The 19,892-nt window shown below is 29.2% G+C and overlaps 1 protein-coding gene and 2 non-coding genes across 4 annotated transcripts; 2 read left to right on the forward strand and 1 right to left on the reverse strand.

The window, feature by feature from the left end:
* Nucleotides 1–7,732: 7,732 nt before the first annotated feature.
* On the forward strand, nucleotides 7,733–7,810 carry LOC118349323. The gene has a single exon (XR_004802297.1). It is a non-coding gene; the product is annotated as a small nucleolar RNA snoR104 (small nucleolar RNA).
* Nucleotides 7,811–11,757: 3,947 nt separating this feature from the next.
* Nucleotides 11,758–11,833, forward strand: LOC118349322. Its single transcript, XR_004802296.1, has one exon. It is a non-coding gene; the product is annotated as a small nucleolar RNA snoR104 (small nucleolar RNA).
* A 3,126-nt stretch (nucleotides 11,834–14,959) lies between these two features.
* On the reverse strand, nucleotides 14,960–19,481 carry LOC108998207 (V-type proton ATPase subunit F). Of its 2 annotated transcripts, none has more exons than XM_018974705.2 (5): nucleotides 19,367–19,481; nucleotides 18,663–18,744; nucleotides 18,172–18,253; nucleotides 15,721–15,803; nucleotides 14,960–15,377 (listed from the first exon to the last, which is right to left on the reverse strand). In XM_018974705.2, the coding sequence occupies exons 2-5, from the start codon at nucleotides 18,723–18,725 to the stop codon at nucleotides 15,213–15,215; spliced, it is 393 nt and encodes a 130-aa protein (XP_018830250.1). In that variant the 5' UTR covers nucleotides 18,726–18,744; nucleotides 19,367–19,481; the 3' UTR covers nucleotides 14,960–15,212. The 2 variants fall into 2 exon arrangements, with proteins under 2 accessions (XP_018830250.1, XP_018830251.1); XM_018974706.2 differs by lacking the exon at nucleotides 14,960–15,377 and adding an exon at nucleotides 15,516–15,598 and having other exon boundaries at nucleotides 15,693–15,803.
* Between the last annotated feature and the right edge of the window lie 411 nt (nucleotides 19,482–19,892).

Genomic DNA, 19,892 nt, shown 5'->3' on the forward strand with positions numbered 1-19,892 from the left:
TTTTTAATTAAAAAAGTAATTAGAGGGGTAAAATCTTTACCCTTAAGTCTTTTCAAGTCAAATCAATGTAAAAAATTGATATGCCAAATTAAAACGGTAAATTTCATACTCTATAGGCCTAAAAATTCAAAAATGATAAAATTATTATTATTACATAATTTTTATTCAAAACTGATAAAAAAAACAATTATTAATTTTTCTTTACCTTTTCTTTTGACTGAGATGTGTTTGAATTAAAAACGACATTATTTTTATCATAGAGTTGTAAATTTACCGTAGCTGTACAGGGATTATACTGCAAAACCAACAGTAATTTGAGGAGATAAAAAAAAAATATAATTTTAGCCCTATATATAATTTGAGAAGACCATGGTTGGTAGTACTACAATGCCCCTCAATTTGCCCGCTTGGTTGGTGTGCCCTTAGTGTAACTTTTATTTATTTATTTATTTATTTTTAAATATGTTTAAATATTTAACAAAAATATTAATATATTAATAATTACTTCCTTAATTAATAAATAAAAAAATAAATGTACAAGTGCCAAATGGTTAAAATGAAGGAGTTAAATAAGTGGAGATATTAGCATGAGAAAAATATTTACGATTGTGAATTATGTAATCGTTATGTAATCGTTAGATCATCGTTTTAAAAAAAGTGAATAAAATATGAGACTCACATGTAAAAATTAATTTTTTAATAATAGATTTTATTCTTTTTTAAAAAAATTATGTAACGTTACGTATTTTATAATTATATATAAAATTATTCTATTAGCATTATTCAAAGATTTAATAGCTGGAAAATAAATAAATAAAGAAAACATTTTGTTAGGTTTTGTCATTCTGTTGGGACTTGGGATAGGAACAGACGACCTTTGTGTTTCCCTAAAATTTGGGATTCCCAATTATTGGGCCGATTTCCGCAGGATGCGGCGCTTCATTCTCATATTAATATTTAATACTAATTATTTATGGTCCCACCAAAGCAGATACGGTCCGTCTTCAGTGGTCCCCACTCTCCAGTACCTCTCTTTTGCCTTCATTCTCAAACTTTTGCAATCCTTCAGCATTCCTTCCTACTTTTAATTCGAGTAATGGCGTAATGCTACAATTTTTTTTAAAAAAACAAATATTTTTTATTAAAAAAATATTTTTATATAATTTGTTTTTAAAAAAATAAATATTATTAATAACTAAATTTCTACCTTTAAAAGATTTCTTACGAAACTTTGCTGCAGAATCTTATTTACTGTAATATCTATTATAATTTATAAAAAAGTAAAATATTAATACTTTTTGCCATTGTGAAACTGATATGCTAGGTTTCAAAAAAAAAATTATAAATATTTACTTTTTTAAAGATTATGACATATGAATAAATGTAATTGAAAATGAAAAAATTTATAAAGATGATATGATGTGATTATAATAATATAGTTATTCTTCTAAGAAAATTTGGTCCTTCTAAATATATTAAATTCATATTAAATTAGAAACTGATCTTAGTCCCACAGTAGAAAGGCTCTGTTTGAATAGTGAGATAAAATAATTTTAGATAAAAATTGAAAGTTGAATAAAATATTATTAGAATATTATTTTTTAATATTATTATTATTTTAAAATTTAAAAAAATTATAATAATAAGATGAAACTGTTTCTAAATCCGGTATAAATCTTTTACTCTTGAACAAAAATCCTTGGTCATTCTCATGTAGTTGGATCATTGTTGGCATTTGAATCTCTTACTTGATGAAATAGAATATTATTGGTTGACATAAAATATTATTAGAATATTATTTTTAATATAATTAATTTTTTGAGATTTGAAAAGATTAAATTTTTTATTATATTTTATGTAAAAATTTAAAAAAATTGTAATGATCAGATAAAATCAGTTGGGAGACTTTTATATTCAAACCGGGCCTGAGTTCTCACCCACTCTTATTCGACTTCGTCATTGAAACATTATCCATTAAGGTACGGTTTAGATATTGAGTTGAAATAAGATTAGTTGAAATAAAAATTGAAAGTTAAATAAAATATTATTATAATATTATTTTTTAATATTAATATTATTTTGAGATTTAAAAAATTGAATTATTTATTATATTTTATGTTAAAATTTAAAAAAATTATAATAATCAGATGAAATAAAATATCCAAATGTATTTAAAGGAAAACACTACAATGCCCTCTTATCTGTATCGCTCCATTTGACCGCTTGTCAATTTTTTTTTTAGTGATTAAAGAAGTGATTTTAAGTGTATTAAGAAACTTTTTTATTTTTTTAAAATATTTAAATATATTAAAAAAAATTTAAAGACGATAAAATTGAGCGGACTACTCTTCTCTACTCTTATTTAAAAGGCATATTGTTTGCTACTTTCTAAACGAATTATTTAAAGATTAATAGGTAATATCACGTCAATATATTATGACTAGTGAGAGAAGAGTGTAATGCTTGGATTCGAAGATGTTTGGATTCGAAGATGACTTGAACTGAGCTGAGATGAGTTGTAAATAGTACCTCGGATTATGTTCCCATGACACTCCCAATATTCCATGTAGTAGCATCTCTCAAGAATTTGAGAGGACATAATGTCTTGGCAAAAGGTAAAAAAAGAGTGAATTGACCTCATCTTTAAATCCCATAAACGGTTCAATCAAGAAAAAGCAAACCGGTTTAGGCTCCATATCACTGGTTCTTTGGTCCATCAAAAACTTTTTTAAAAGTGGGTGATGTTAATCTTTATATAGTTTTATTGGAGAGTGATATAAAGTGGTGGTCAAATTATACTGAAGGAGTCCACAGAATTATTCTCACTGACTTGGGGTAAAATCAAAACATAACTGCTTTGGCTTCGTGCTTTATCCCTTAATAATCATTATTCAATCTCTCGAGCGATCATCTTTTATTAGGCAGCATGCTTGAAAGCCAGCCTGGTTCAGATAAAATGAAATAAAATAAAATATTTTAAAAATTATTGAAAATTTTAAATTAAAATAAGATAAAATGATTTATAAAAAAGTATATATTTAGATAATGAGGTGAAATAAAATTAGATAGATTTTTACTTTTTGAAATTTGATAAATGTGTAGATCCTACTAATGATTAAAAGTCATTTTATAATTACTGAGTAATAGTTATGAATATATTAATAAAAAGTAATATTTATAATTAATTAAAAAATATACCATAAATAAATTTATATCTCAAAATATATTTTTTAATCAAAATTACTTTATATTTCCACCAAAAATTAAAATAATGGATTTCGATAGAGGGGAAGAGACGTGAACAGAGATAAAGAATTATCTAGAAATGGGATGAGAAAAAAAGAAAAGTGCATTGTCGACAACTTTTTACTGTTTATGTCAATTTTATACTATTCATTTGACTGATTATGTCAGTTTTATACTATTTATTGCATTATTTATGTCAGTTTCTGCACTGTTCACTTAACTTTTTACTGTTTATATCAATTATTAATTTCAAAACATAAATGAAGACTAACAACGTAAAGATGAAATAAAAACATCCAATTGGCCGTTTGGATACCCAGACGATACTTGTCATATAGTCCAGATGGATATCTAAGTCAGTATCTTAGTGTGGAGAGGGATAACTCCAATATCTATGTCAGCGATAGTAAATTATATTATCTATTTATTTATTTTTATTAAAAAATTATCATTTGATACTTATCTCGATCCTCCCTATTTATATGGATCGATTATATTCATATGGTAAGATTTTATCCTTCAGTCTCACTATGTTTGGTCTTTACCGGAATGTTGGCTATTAGAGTCTTGATTTCACTTGTGTGGGCAAGCATTGTGTTGGGAGGCTAGTATCGTGCTAGAGGATTATTAATTTTCCACATCATCCTTCATGTCATTAAACCCTTATTAATTATGATCAGATTCGGATTCCATACTCATTGTTTTGACTATTGTAATCTTGGCATATTTTAAAGGAAAAATTTTTTTACAAGTGATTTTGTGCATCAAACCGCACATCAATATTAAATGTAAGACATCTGTTTAATAAAACGGTATGAATTAAAGACATAAATAGTTTTCGTGAGATAGACGACTTTCTTCTTTTCTCAAAAACTTTTTTCTTTTAACTTTTTTAATAAAAAAAACTATTTGAGTGTTGGTACGCAGTTTGGTATACCTAACCATTTGATCCTAATATAGTTAGATTGGGTCGTACTCCCTTAAGGGAATACTTGACCTAGCACTATGTTTGCATATATATTCAAGGGGGAAAGGAGAAAGGAAGAACCAACTTATAGAGAAGTAATTAACAGCAGCTACTTTAAATTAAAAAGAAAGATAGGAATGATTGAGCCGCCTCAAGAAAAATGGTTAGGAATCAGGATAGGCTGACGAACCCATTTGATTTTGGGGGTGCGACCAGACCAGCCACCCATGGGTGTTATTTGCATATTCAAACTTTTGCAAATATAAAGTACAAATTCACCAACATCTATCGAGTGGGCTGCTTCTTCTATTGTAATATCTAAATGAAACTGTCTATGTTGTTCAACTCAAGCAAACAAGTGAGAAAAAAACTCTAGGTACGAGCTTGGCAAAGATTCCACTAGCTCATGCGTGGTTCAATAAAAAAAAGAATGTGCATGTCACATACTCAATTAACACCGTTTGGATACAGAGGTGAGATGAACCATCTCGCTACTCATTTCATCATCTTATCTTATCTTATCTAATTTTAACTAATAATCTCGTTACTATTTACAAATCATTTTAATTCATCTCATCTCACTGTCTAAAATTAAAGAAAATATTATTATAATATTATTTTTTAATATAATTAATTTTTTAGAATTTGAAAAAGTTGAATTGTTTATTATATTTTGGGTGAAAATTAGAGAAAATTGTAATGATTAGATAAGAAGAGTTAGAGGACTTTTGTATCCAAACAGGGCTAGTTCTCACCCACTCTTACTCGACTATGTCAATGAAATATTACTCATTAAGGTGTGGTTTGGACAGTTAGTTGAAATGAGATAAGTTAAAATAAAAGTTGAAAGTTAAATAAAATATTGTTAGAATATTATTTTTTAATACTATTATTGTTTTGAGATATGAAAAAGTTGATTTTTTTATTATATTTTATGTAAAAATTTTAAAAAAATATAATAATAAAATGAGATAAGATAAAACACTTATTATACCTAAATTTATTTAAAAGGTGTCTTGTTTGCTGCTTTTTAAATGAATTATTTAAAGATTGATGGGTAATATCACGTCAACATATCATAACGAGTGAGATAAGAGTGTAATGTTTATCATATAAAGTATACCTCGGATTATGTTCCCATGACACTCCCAATATTCCATGTAGTAGCATCCTTCAAGAATTTGAGTGGACCTAGTGTCTTGGCACAAGGTAAAAAAGAGTGAATTGACCTCATCTTTAAATCCCATAAACGGTTCAATCAAGAAAAAGCAAACCGGGTTAGGCTCCATATCACTTGTTCAATGGTCCTTCAAAAACTTTTTAAAAAGTGGGTGATGTTGATCTTATAGTTTTATTGGAGAGTGATATAAAACAAAGTTTTGAATACCGTACCAGAGGTCGTACTAGTCAAAGCACTAGAATGAAATATTTCGGTATTGGTACCATTTTATGTACCGTTTTGGAATAATATTTCGGTATCAATACCGTTTCGATACTGATACCATTTTGTGTACCATTTCGGAATAGTTTATACTTGGATAAATTATATATATACAAGCATTAACTGTATTCCAAAATAATAACAAAATAAGTGATAAACTCAATACTTCTCAATACAAGTCTTAAGTTTGAAGTTACAACTAACATAAACACAAACATTATCATGATAAAATCATTAACGTCATCGCCGTCATAAAAAATCATTCATCCTCATCAAAAAGACAATAAGGATCAAGATTTGACATGTTAATCAAAATATTTTCATCAATGTCACCACCGTTATCAACATCAATACCAATATTATCATCGTCTTCCTCATTTAGTAAGGCTAATGGCTCCTCAATACTTGCCCAATCCAAATCTTCTCCATCAAAAAGCTCATATTCTTCACCCACCTATTCTTCCATCAAGTCAATGTTTTCAAGATTGCTTGGATCTAAAGCATCTCTTAACTTTTTTATACTCCTGTCAAAATAAAATCAAACATAAATGAAAATGTTATATATTTCTCAATAGTGAAAAACATTAATATTAAAAAAATTTACCTCTCTCGCAGCTTCAAGTTATAACGAACAAATACTAAGTCATTCAAACGTTTATGCACTAATCTATTTCTCTTATTCGAATGAATAAAATCAAATGTGCTCCAGTTTCTCTTAGATCTAGTTGCACTACAACATTGATTTAGTACTCGAACAGTAAATTTTTGAAGCGTTGGAATCTCGCAACCAAATTGGGTCCACCATGCAAATATAACAATAATGTAATTATAAATTATTAATGAAATGCAAGTAAAAATAAAATAAGATAATATTTAAAGTACAAAGTCACACTATTTAATAAATGATATTGATAAATGATAATACCTGAATTAATCTTATCACGCTAGCGAATTGCTAAAGAATGTCCTAACTCACCTACTGTATTCTTATACAAGTAAAGTTCTACAATGACATTGTCTTGATTATCGGAATCAAGTTTCATCTTTATAACACAGCTGTTGAAGCCTCTTACAACATCATTTTTATTTTTAAAGTTGGGACTATAGTAAATTTCAGGGTTAAGAAAACAACCCGCCGCATGTAATGGATTGTGAAACTACTTATCCCATCTAGAATCAATGATCCTGGTGAATGGACTAAATACACTAACTTTGTTATTGCATTTTGTTTTTATGTTCTTTTTTGCTCTTTCCATTGCATCATATAAGTATTCCATTGCAGGCTTCTCATCCCCATCAACAAGTCGTAGAACACGAACCAAAGGCTCACTAACTTTAACAATAAATTGACATTGAGCCCAAAATTCTTTATCTTCTAAAATGATCACAGCTATCTCCTTCTCTATGTTACTCTTAGAATGACTTGATGCAATCCATTTATCATAAGTAAATATTTGTCTGAGTTCTTTCTTAAACAAGAGCAAGCATTGGATACTTAAAAAATTTGGCGTAAATCTTATAATTGCAAAATGATACAAATCATGACCTTTTATTAAGGAATAGAAACAGTAAACAATTAGGCTTAATGCATGAAAAACCAAGTTTAGAGTAAACAAAAAAAGAAATTTAATCATCCACGTTCAATACTTGAACAGGGATATATATATATATATATATATATATCACATATTTTGCTTATAAAACACCAAGTTTCAAGTATGATGCCATAGAAATAGTGAGATGAACTTTGCTTCGCAATGGATGCAATCCAAATTTCCAACAGAGGCACAAGAGACATACATGATACTATGACTAAGACTAGTACACAACATATTTGAAATTATTCTTGAATATTGAATAAAATTATAGATTAAGGACTATCCATATATATTTCTTAACTAATTTATTATAACTACAATTGTTGATTGCAACACATCTTGTTTTTTTAAAAAAAAAAAAAAAATACATTGGGAGAAAATGACAATCAGACAATCACCCAAAGCTATAGATACAATGTAGAATTTAAAAATAAACAAATACTATAAAAATATAATCTGAAACATCTTTATGATTAACGAAAAAACTTCCAACAATAAACCTCTATAGTTTCCTGCTTGTAGTACTAGAGCAATTTCTGCATGTCTCAAATAATCAAATTACTAGAGACACTTACAATTCTGGTTTATTTATTATAATTTATTTAAATTCTCAAATAAAATATAATTTAAAAAATATATATATATATATTAAAAAAATATTTTTATATAATTTTTTTAAAAAAAATTATATATATTAAAAAAATATTTTTATATAATTTTTTTAAAAAAATTATATATTATTAATAAGTAATTTCTACCTTTAAAAGATTTCTTACGAAACTTTGCTGCAGAATATTATTTACTGTAATACCTATTATAATTTATAAAAAAAGTAAAATATTAATACTTTTTGCCATTGTGAAACTGATATGTTAGGTGTTTCATAAAAAATTATAAATATTTACTTTTTTAAAGATTATGACATATGAATAATGTAATTGAAAATGAAAAAATTTATGAAGATGATATAATGTATTATAATAATATAGTTATTCTTCTAAGAAAATTTGGTTAAGAGGTCCTTCTAAATATATTAAATTCATATTAAATTAGAAATTGATCTCAGTCTCAATGTGGAAAGACTCTGTTTAAATAGTGAGATGAGATGAGATAATTTTAGATGAAAGTTAAAAATTGAATAAAATATTATTATTATTTTAAAATTTTAAAAAATTATAATGATGAGAGAAAATTATTTCTGTATCCGTTATAAATCTTTAACTCTTGAACAAAAACCCTTGGTCATTCTCATGTAGTTGGACCATTGGTTGACATTTGAATCTCTTACTTGATGAAAGTGCTTTACATTGAGATGAATTAAGATGAAAGTTAAAAATTGAATAAAATATTATTAGAATATTATTTTTTAATATAATTAATTTTTTGAGATTTAAAAAAATTAAATTGTTTATTATATTTTGTGTAAAAATTTAAAAAAATTGTAATGATTAGATGAAATCAGTTGGAAGACTTTTGTATTCAAATCGGGCCAGAGTTCTCAACCACTCTTATTCGACTACGTCAATGAAACATTATCCATTAATGTATGGTTTGGATATTGAGTTGAGATGAGATTAGTTGAAATAAAAATTGAAAGTTAAATAAAATATAGTTAGAATATTATTTTTTAATATTATTATTATTTTAAAATTTTAAAAAGTTGAATTATTTATTATATTTTATGTTAAAATTTAAAAAAATTATAATTATCAGATGAAATAAAATATTCAAATTTATTTAAAAGACTTCTTGTTATTTTCTAAACCAACTATCTAAAGATGGAAAATGATAAAGCCACTGCTGGTGGCTCCCGCTGGGAGTCACTGCTGGCTCTATCATGTATTTTTTATGTGTTTTTTTTACAGTTATTTTTATATAGATTTTTTTAATAATTTTAAATATTTAAAAAAAATTTATAATATTATTAAAAAATACTTCCTTAATCATGAAGTAAAAAAAAATTATTTTTTATTTTATTTTGTGATTAAAGAAGAATTTTTTAATAATTGTTTTTACTTTATGATTAAATAAATATTTTTTAATAATATTATAAATTTTTTTTTAGAGAAACTATCTAAAGATTAATAGGTAATATCACGTCAACATATTATGACTAGTGAGAGAAGACTGTAATGCTTATCATAAAGAGTACCTCGTATTATGTTCCCATGACACTCCCAATATTCCATGTAGAATCTTTCAAGAATTTAAGAGGACCTAGTGTCTCGGCAAAAGGTGAAAAAAGAGTGAATTGACCTCATCTTTCCCATAAACGGTTCAATCAAGAAAAAGCAAACCGGGTTAGGCTCCATATCACTGGTTCGCTGGTCCTTCAAAAACTTTTTTAAAAGTGGGTGATGTTGATCTTATAGTTTTATTGGAGAGTGATATAAAGCAAAGTTTTGATTACCGTATTGGAGGTCGTACTGGTTAAGGTATTAGAATGAAATATTTCGATATTGATATTATTTTGTGTACCATTTCGGAATAATATTTCGATACCAATACTGTTTCGATACCGATACCGTTTTGTGTACCGTTTCGGAATAGTTTATACTTAGATAAATTATATATATACAAGCATTAACTGTATTCCAAAATAATAACAAAATAAGTCATAAACTCAATACTTCTCAATACAAGTCTTAAGTTTGAAATTACAACTAACATAAACACCAACATTATCATGATAAAATCATTAACGTCATCGCCGTCATAAAAAATCATTCATCCTCATAAAAAAGACAATAAGGATCAGGATTTGACATGTTAATCAAAATATTTTCATCAACGTCACCACCGTTATCAACATCAATACCAATATTATCATCGTCTTCCTCATTTAGTAAGGCTAATGGCTCCTCAATACTTGCTCAATCCAAATATTCTCCATCAAAAAGTTCATATTCTTCACCCACCCATTCTTCCATCAAGTCAATGTTTTCAAGATTGATTGGATCTAAAGCATCTCTTTCCTTTTTTTATACTCCTGTCAAAATAAAATCAAATATAAGTGAAAATGTTATATTTTTCTCAATAGTGAAAAACATTAGTATTAAAAAAATTTACTTCTCTCGCAGCTTCAAGTTATAACGAACAAATACTAAGTCATTCAAACGTTTATGCACTAATCTATTTCTCTTATTCAAATGAATAAAATCAAATGTGCTCCAGTTTCTCTCAGATCTAGTTGCACTACAACATTGATTTAGTACTCGAACAACAAATCTTTGAAGCATTGGAATCTCGTAACCAAATTGGGTCCACCATGCAACTATAACAACAATGCAATTATAAATTATTAATTAAATGCAAGTAAAAATAAAATAATATAAAATTTAAATTACAAAGTCACACTATTTAATAAATGATATTAATAAATGATAATACCTAAATTAATCTTATCACGCTAGAAGATTGCTAAAGAATGTCCAAACTCACCTACTATATTCTTATACAAGTAAAGTTCTGCAATAACCTTGTCTTGATTATCAGGATTAAGTTTCATCTTTATAATACAGTTGTTGAAGCCTCCTACAACATCATTTTTATTTTTAAAGTTGGGGCTATAGTAAATTCCTGAGTTAAGAAAATAACCCGCCGCATGTAATGGATTATGAAGTTGCTTATCCCGTCTAGAATCAATGATCCTAGTGAATGGATTGAATACACTAATTTTGTTATTGCATTTTGCTTTTATGTTCTTTTTTGCTCTTTCCATTGCATCATACAAGTATTCAATTGCAGGCTTCTCATCCCCATCAACAAGTCGTAGAACACGAACCAAAGACTCACTAACTTTAACAATAAATTGACATTGAGCCCAAAATTCTTTATCTTCTAAAATAATCACAGCTATCTCCTTCTCTATGTTACTCTTAGAATGACTTGATGCAATCCATTTATCACAAGTAAACATTTGTCTGAGTTCTTTCTTAAACAAGAGCAAGCATTGGATACTTAAAAAAATTTGGCGCAAATCTTGTAATTGTAGAACGATACAAATCAGGACCTTTTATTAAGGAATAGAAACAGTAAACAATTAGACTTAATGCATGACAAACCAAGTTTAGTGTAGACAAAAAAAGAAATTTAATCATCCACGTTCAATGGATGACAAACCAAGCTTATAAAACACCAAGTTTCGAGTAAGATGCCATAGAAACAGTGAGATGAACTTTGCTTCGCAATGGATGCAATCCAAATTTCCAACAGAGGCGCAAGAGACATACAAGATACTATGACTAAGACTAGTACACAACATATTTGAAATTATTCATGAATATTGAATAAAATTACAGATCAAGGACTATCCATATATATTTTTTAGCTAATTTATTATAACTACAATTGTTGATTGCAACACATCTTGTTTTTTTTTTTTTTAAATACATTGGGAGAAAATGACAATCAGACAATCACCCCAAAGCTATAGACACAATGTAGAATTTAAAAACAAACAAATATTATAAAAATATAATCTAAAACATCTTTATGATTAACGAAAAACCTTCCAACAATAAACCTCTAGTTTCCTGCTTGTAGTACCAGAGCAAGTTCTGCGAGTCTCAAATAATCAAATTACCAGAGACACTTACAATTCTGGTTTATTTATAAAAAAAAAAATTAACGAAAAAATCAAATTAATAAAAAAATTACTTAAATATCATACCATCGACGGAGATGATTGCAGGTGGCGACGTGCGACAAGACGAAGGAGACGACAGCACGAGATGACGGATGGGGTGAAATTTCGAAGGTCTGGTCATTGGGGATTCGGGTGCTATCGTGTTGTTGCCGGCTGAAGGAACTAGGAAGGCTGAAATCGATTTGGGCAAAAAAAAAAAAAAAAAAAGTAAACCCTAGGTTATACATGTTACGTGAAAGTTCGAAATAGCCCCTAAATGTTTACTGAAATTTCAAAAATGTCATCCAAACAGGCTGCATAATTTCGTATCGGGCGAAATATGTGTTTCGGCTGAAAAATCAAATACCGGCCGATACACCCGGTATTTTGGATGGTACGAAATGAAGATATTACCTGTACCAGACTAATGGCCAGTACGGCATATACCGATCGTACCGATCGATACAGTACAGTATCAAAAAGACTGATATAAAGTGGTGGTCAAATTATAATGGAGGAGTGTTTGGTCCACATAGTTATTCTCACTAACTTGGGGTAAAATCAAAACAAAACTGCTTTGGCTTCGAGCTTTATCCCTTAATAATCATTATTCAATCTCTCAAGAGATCATCCTTTATTAGGCAGCATGCTTGAAAGCCAGCCTAGCCTATCTGGTTCAGTGAACGTGATTCAAAGGTAATCTTTATGCCTCGTTTGATTATGCAGTTCAGATGAGACGACATAAATTATTTTGAATATTATTGAGATTTTTGAATTAAGATGAGATAAAATAATTTATAAAAAAAATATATGTTTAAATAATGAGATGAAATAAAATGAGATGAATTTTTACTTTTTGAAATTTGATAAAGGTGTGGATCTCACCAATGATTAAAAATCATTTTATAATTGTTGAGTAATAGTTGTGAATATATTAATAAAAAGTAATATTTATAATTAATTAAAAAATATACCGTAAATAACTTTATATCTCAAAATATATTTTTTAATCAAAATTACTCTATATTCCTACCAAAAATTAAAATGATGGGTTTCGATAGAGGGGAAGAGACTTGAACAGGGAGGAAGAATTATCTCGAAATGGGATAGAAAAAAAAGAAAAGTGCAAGTGCACTTTTGACATAACTTTTTACTGTTTATGTTAGTTTTGTACTGTTCATTTTACTGATTATGTCAATTTTGTACTATTCATTGTACTGTTTATGTCAATTTTTGTATTGTTCACTTAACTTTTTACTGTTTATATCAATTATTAATTTCAAAACACAAATGAAGGCTAAAAACATAGAGATGAAAAAAAAACATCTAATTGGCCTTTTGGATATTCAAACGAGACTTGCCGTACAGTCCAGATGGATATCTAAGTCAGTATCTTGGTATGGAGAGGGATAACTCTAATATCTAAGTTAGTGATAGTAAAGTATATTATCTACTTATTTATTTTTATTAGAAAAATTATCATTTGATACTTATCTTGATCCCAATTTATATGGATCGAATGTTTTCATATGGTAAGATTTATCCTTCGATCTGACTATCTTTGGTCTTTATCGGAATGTTGGCTATTAGAGTCTTGATTTCACTTGTGTGGGCGAGCATTGTCCTAGGAGGCCAGAACTGTGCTAGAGGATTATTAATTTTCCACGTCATCCGTCGTGTCATTAAACCTGTATTAATGATGATTCGATTCGAATTCCGTACTGTCTTTTGACTATTATAATCTGAGTAATGTTATATACCACACTCTCATCATATTTTAATCATACTAAGTGGTATGTAGCACATTCATGGCCATTAAATGATAAAGAAGCATGTAATAAATGATCATTTAATATTGATAAATATCCTACATCATACTTAATAGGATGAAAGTTAAATGGTAGTATAATATATAGATTTTCGTCGTAATCTTGGCATATGCTAAATTGGCTAACGGCCCTTGGGCCCTAATATAGTTAGATTGGGTCGGACTCCCTTAAGGAAATATTTGACCTAGAACTATGTTTGCATATAGAGAAAATATATTTATAACTATGAATTGTATAACCTCTACGTAATTATTTTAAAAAAATAAATAAAATATAAAATTCATATAAAAAAATTAATTTTTTAATAATAGACTCTACTCTTTTTTAAAGAGATTACACGACGTTCAATCAATTCATGATTGGATATAAAATTAATATTCAAACTTTTGCAAATATAAAGTACAAATTCACCAACATCTATCGAGTGGGGACAGCCGATGGTCACACTGCCACTCCTGGCATATCCAAATGCAGTTGTACGACCACCCCATTATTGTTGGTGAATGGGTGAGTTTTTAAATTCATGAATTCCAATCTCTTTACATAAAGATTCCAGTTTAATTTTCAAATAACCTTCTAATGAATTTCCTTTATATTTCTTAAATGCTTTTTATCATCAAAATCAGTCACCAAACTCATCAAGGTTCAACACCCAACATTCTTGATGTCTTCTCTAAGGTTTTGGTTTTAAAAAATACCATTAAGTAAGGCACTTGTTACACTCTAATTTGTTAATCGAATGAGTTGTTCAAAGGCAAAGGATGAGGAAAAAAAATTAGTGTCAATAGTGTTGTTTGGCTTTCTAAAAAATCTGCCAACAATAACGATGAGTTGATTTCTCCTTTAAATAGCATGATTATGGTAAGGTTGCTTGATTTTAGAAAAGCATGCACGCTAGAAATGTGGAGAAGATGATCGATGTTTTCTCCAATCTGATTGCACATACAACACCAATCCATTATTATCGTCCATCTTTCTCACCGTAACAACATTTCCGAGGGCTACTGTCCGACAAAAGAATGCAACCCTCGAAGGAGCCTTATTCCTCCATATGCTTTTTACATAGGAATGAACCTCCAACTTGAGGGTTGTCTCACACAGGAAAAACAAAAACAAACAAATGCACCACTAATTCAGCTTCTAAGAATTGCATTCTTGCACAGATTAGAGGAGGGTACATGGGGAATAAACACTAAAGAATATTGAGAAAGCAAAAGTAATGAACAAAAAGGAACAGAAGAAAATTCAGTATGAAAAATAAAATATCTTAGCCTAAGTTTTATATGACCATTTTCTCCTTTAATCGTCATAACCAGAATTCATATCGCATCAATAATTCATAATTGGACACAACAAGAGAACATAAAGTATTCAGATAAATCAATCAATGCAAAGGAAATGGAAAGCACTGCATACAGTTGTGTGCACAAAAGCAGCGCATATGTAGCCATCAACAAGGAAATTTTTGTGTTCACATCCTGCAGAGCGAAACATATAGACATACTTATCGTCGTCCTGATGCCACAGATTCAGTAGAGAAGAGATACTTGACACGTGAAAGAACTGAATCATGAGCAGGATCATAAGGGTGATCCTTGGAAGGGATCTCCAAAATAGCTGGTATGGGATTATTGTAGCTATCGACCAGAAACCTAATCATGTTCGCAACCTGAAATGTGAAAAGCCAAAGGTGTGAGTTTGTGATATGAAATCTTAGAACACACGACAAGTTTGGAGGTTAGGAAAATTGCAACAAATTTTAAATATGCAATACATTACTGGTAAAGTAGCCAACCAACTGAACACCTAAGCTCGTACTTAACTAATAATGACAGCCTTTAACCCTCATCTTTGTTTGCATAGAGAACCATGCTATGAAAAATAATACACCTTGAAATTCAAAAGTTTGGTTATTGCTTCTGTAGCAAATTCTGAAATTTAATATAAAATGATAGGTTTTGTCAACTCATAGTTTCCCACCTACATGCTCCAAGTGTGAGAAGGAAACATACGTATTGGCTGATTAAAACAATAGCAATATCCTCCCTTGTAGTGAACTCTTTGAATGCATCTTCAATTGCTTTGACTGTTGTTTCTGAACCCAAGCGCACAAAAAAAAAAAAATTAGTGCAGAAAATAAACATCAATTAGCTTTGCTTAAAGAATTGATATAAAAGAAACTTGCTCGTATTTTACCAATCTTCAATATACTCGTTGCAAAGAAAAAGATACAGATTGATTTTGTACAGTATTTTTGTGTCACACGATCAGTTCCATTGATCAAAATTCACTTAAGAAAAAAGATCATGAATAAACATTTACTGCTATTTGCAACCTTAGGATCATGAATAAACATGCACTCTAAGAGCACTCTCATTGGATTAGTTAAATTAAAGTATATTTTTTATGAATACAAGATGAATTTAGCATTTAGCTAATACATTCACATAAGTTTCTATATTGGAATAGCCATTTTTTCATTATATGACAATAAAATAATATAAGATGAATTTAATTTTGACTATTCACATCAAATCTCTAAATTGGATTATCCATTTATTCATTATATAGTAATGAGTAATTAATAATTTTGAAAATTTTTTAATTTTTTTAATTATGAATTTATTTATTTTATCATATTTTACTATTCATAATATTATATATTAATTAGTAATTGTATTCTAATTATATTTTTTCAATTGTCATTTAAAATTGAGAGAGAAATAATTGATATTAAAATGAGAGAAATAAATAATATAAAAGGGATTTGATGAATGAATAGTGTGTTCCAAATTTAGAAATTAGTTTAGACTTTACTGTAGCTATATTCTAAATATTTGGAATATAGCTAATTCAATGTGAGGGATTTTATGACTTAATAGCTAAATTCTCATTGGATTTAGCTTTTAGCTAATCCAATGAGAATGCTCTAAGAGAAATAGGGCCATCCTTCCAGCCAGCTTGAATCATAATCCTATCATAAATGAAAAAGGCACCTCTAAGCTAAAGCTCTTGGTGCCTGCTTTCAGAAATTTAGCTCGTTTCTTGCTGCTTCATTTTTTTATCCCAAGATCTAAAAGTTGAAGTATTTTACTCAAGACATGACTCAATCTTTCTCTGAAGATATGAAAGAATACACTGTATTGAGCTATCAAACAGAGAACCTCAAACCATTGACACACACTAACTAAAGATCCAGGACCTTAACTTTTTCATATTGGGGAATGAATAATCAAAGTTTTTTTCATGATCCAAATTAAGGGGATTCATTGGAGACTGAAGCTCAACTACTGGATAGTTCAGGAAATACTTGGAAGCTTCGAACAACCACCTATCTCTAGCTTATGAATTTGCCCATTAGTACATGCCCTTAACCCAATTGGATATACATTGTCATTTAAGATTGAGATCGAGAGAAAAATCTGTAATTCAGGCCAGGAGTTATTCTAAAATCCTGAAGAGGTTCTGCAAGAAGGCCAAACATATTAGGGTACCACTTCTTCCAAAATTCAGGCCTTAGAAAGCTGTCAAACCAAGACAGAGCTCAAAGCATTGAATATAATAAGGAAATTTTAATTCATAAGTCAAGGAAGCACCTTAGAGATAGGGCACATTTCAAGATGTAAAGTAAAAGCTCAGCCTAGTAATTTATTTGATTTTTCCCCTTTCATAAGATTGATAAGTTACACAAGCAGCTCAATTCTGTAAAGATGACCAACTATTTTGAGGCATGCATCTCACAATTAAGTATCTATAAAATCATAAGAAACCTATAAGGAACAGACTTTAGAGCTAGAGGCAATAGTTGAGTCACAAATTACACCCCAGGGGCATTTTCCTTATGCCTCACCATCCAGTTATGCAAAAAATCTAACCATTTAAAATACATTTGCAGGAAGCTACCATGTTTTATTTTAATATATGAGAGGCATGAATAACTGCAGCATCAAACTGAAATTACGGAAATAATTTGGAGAGTCCTGATGACTAGACAGTGGGCTAATGTGATTAACTTAAATTAAGCAGAAAGAAGAATGTCTCTAATTGGATATTCAATAACAGGAAAGTTGAGGTCGTCGGTTTGCAAGCTGGTCACATCAATGCTAATGAGACACCAAGGAAAGTACTTATAAAGACCGAGCAGAAGCTTTAACGAAAGCAAAAGAAAACATATCAGCACCTAAAACCAAGCAATGAAAGCTCTTGTCAACTTTATTTATGATCACATTAAAATGATCGAGTGGTTACAGAGTGGAGAATCTGTTGGGTCATTCCCAAGAGAAACCATTTCCTTCTGGTCATACTGAAACAAATACTTCATCATTAAAAATGTAATTCACATATTAATCTGGAAAAGAAAAAAAGAAAATGCACAAGCACACGTACATGAGGCTCTAATAGTACAAATACCCATGAAATGGAAAGATTTAAATAATACAGCATTACAAGGCTCATATACGTACTTGAATCAACGATAAGATAGTTTGTCTTTCTCCGCAAGTCGACATTTCCCACACCGGCCATCAAAAACCCAGTAACAGTGTCCTAAATGAAAAGTCATCCATGAGAACAATTTTCAAGATCTAATTAAATGAGCTAAATAACCTAAAGTAGTGAATACTGAGTTATACTTCATGAACCTACCCAAAAGGAACAATAACAAAGGATAAAAAGACATACTCTGACCTATTCACTATGAACCAACAGTACATACATTAAATATGTAGTTTCCAATACGATGCTTGGCCAGAGGTTGATTAGTTGCTTAAGTATGATTCACATTATCGGCAATCGTGGTGAAAATATTTAAATTTCTTTTTCAAATGAAACTTCTATAAGTTGGTACCATGAAAGTCATGTCAGTCATGTTCAGTGTAAAAAAAAAAAAAAAAAGAAACTTGCAAAGCAGAAACCCAGAAGGCCAGAAACTTGCAGACTACTACATTAACCATACCTCATCAGCAATCATCGCAATAAGCGCTGAGCTTTTATTGGGAATTTGAGCTCTGCCCGCCATTTAAAGTCCTATAATTCAACTGGAGCAAGAAGAAAAAATCATTAGACAAAATGTAATCCGATCATTTACATCAAGAAAACAAGAAGAACAACTACGTACAAGACCTCCAGTTAAAAAAAGGTACTTAGTCAGAGATTCCAAACTGAAACTTACTACAGTTATCTTTAAATCTCTGTATTTCCTTTATTTTGTGTTTAAAATGGCGGAATGGGTAAAAAACTCAAGCCATTAGTCCCAAATAGCCGGAACAAGTCCATTCATTTAAAACCCAAAACGACATAAAAGCCTTACTTCCGCAGTTTATTTTCTTTTCCTACCTTTCCCGGGAGCCAAATAGATATAAGAGAAAAAGTATGATAGATGCCCAAATAGAAAAAAAAAAAAAATCTCAGGAAAACGCAGAAATATGATTTTTCTCCGATAATTAAATTGCTTCTATCCGATTATTGTAATTTCAAAACTTATAAAAACAAAACAAAAAACAAAAAACGAAAAGAGAATTGGAAAATGAAAGACAACAAATCATGCAGTGTAAATTTATTCTATAATTGAGCACAATTGATCATGAACCTATGCTTGCAATAAACCTAAATTTCTGAACTTATAAAAAACGAAACTCCTTCCAAAAGTAAAATACAAACCTGTAAGAACGGATCAAAAGAAAGATTTCACAGACGGGGAAAAGGGAATTTAGAGAACCCGTTCGGGAGCATTGCTTTTAAAAGGGTTCAAATATATAAAGAGACCCGACTTGAGTCTGTTTCGGTAGAAGACCGACTCGGTCCTCGAATATTAGCAATGTAGCCCTTAAGCCCTGAAATGTTTGGGCTTGGTCGTGGGCTTAACTTTCGAAGCTTTTTGCTCAAGGCTTTCTCTACTCAAAAGAATCATTTTAAGAACAAAACTTCCAAAAACTTCATTTTTAAAAAATATTTTTTAATTTTCTTGAAAGCATTTTTTTAAAAAGAAAATAATTTCTTATTTATAAATATATTTTTTAAAATTAATAGGATTATTTTTTCATTTCCAAGATCTTTCAAGAATAATCTTGTAAAAAATGGGGTAGAATGAGATTTTTTGATAGTTTTAGCTAATGATTACCAATATCAATAGTTTGAGGGGTAATTGCAAATTAGACGGTGATTGAAAGGGTTTATATATTTTCTA

The sequence above is a fragment of the Juglans regia genome, chromosome 8 (genome assembly GCF_001411555.2).
Source record: "Juglans regia cultivar Chandler chromosome 8, Walnut 2.0, whole genome shotgun sequence".
Classification (NCBI taxonomy): Eukaryota; Viridiplantae; Streptophyta; class Magnoliopsida; order Fagales; family Juglandaceae; genus Juglans; species Juglans regia.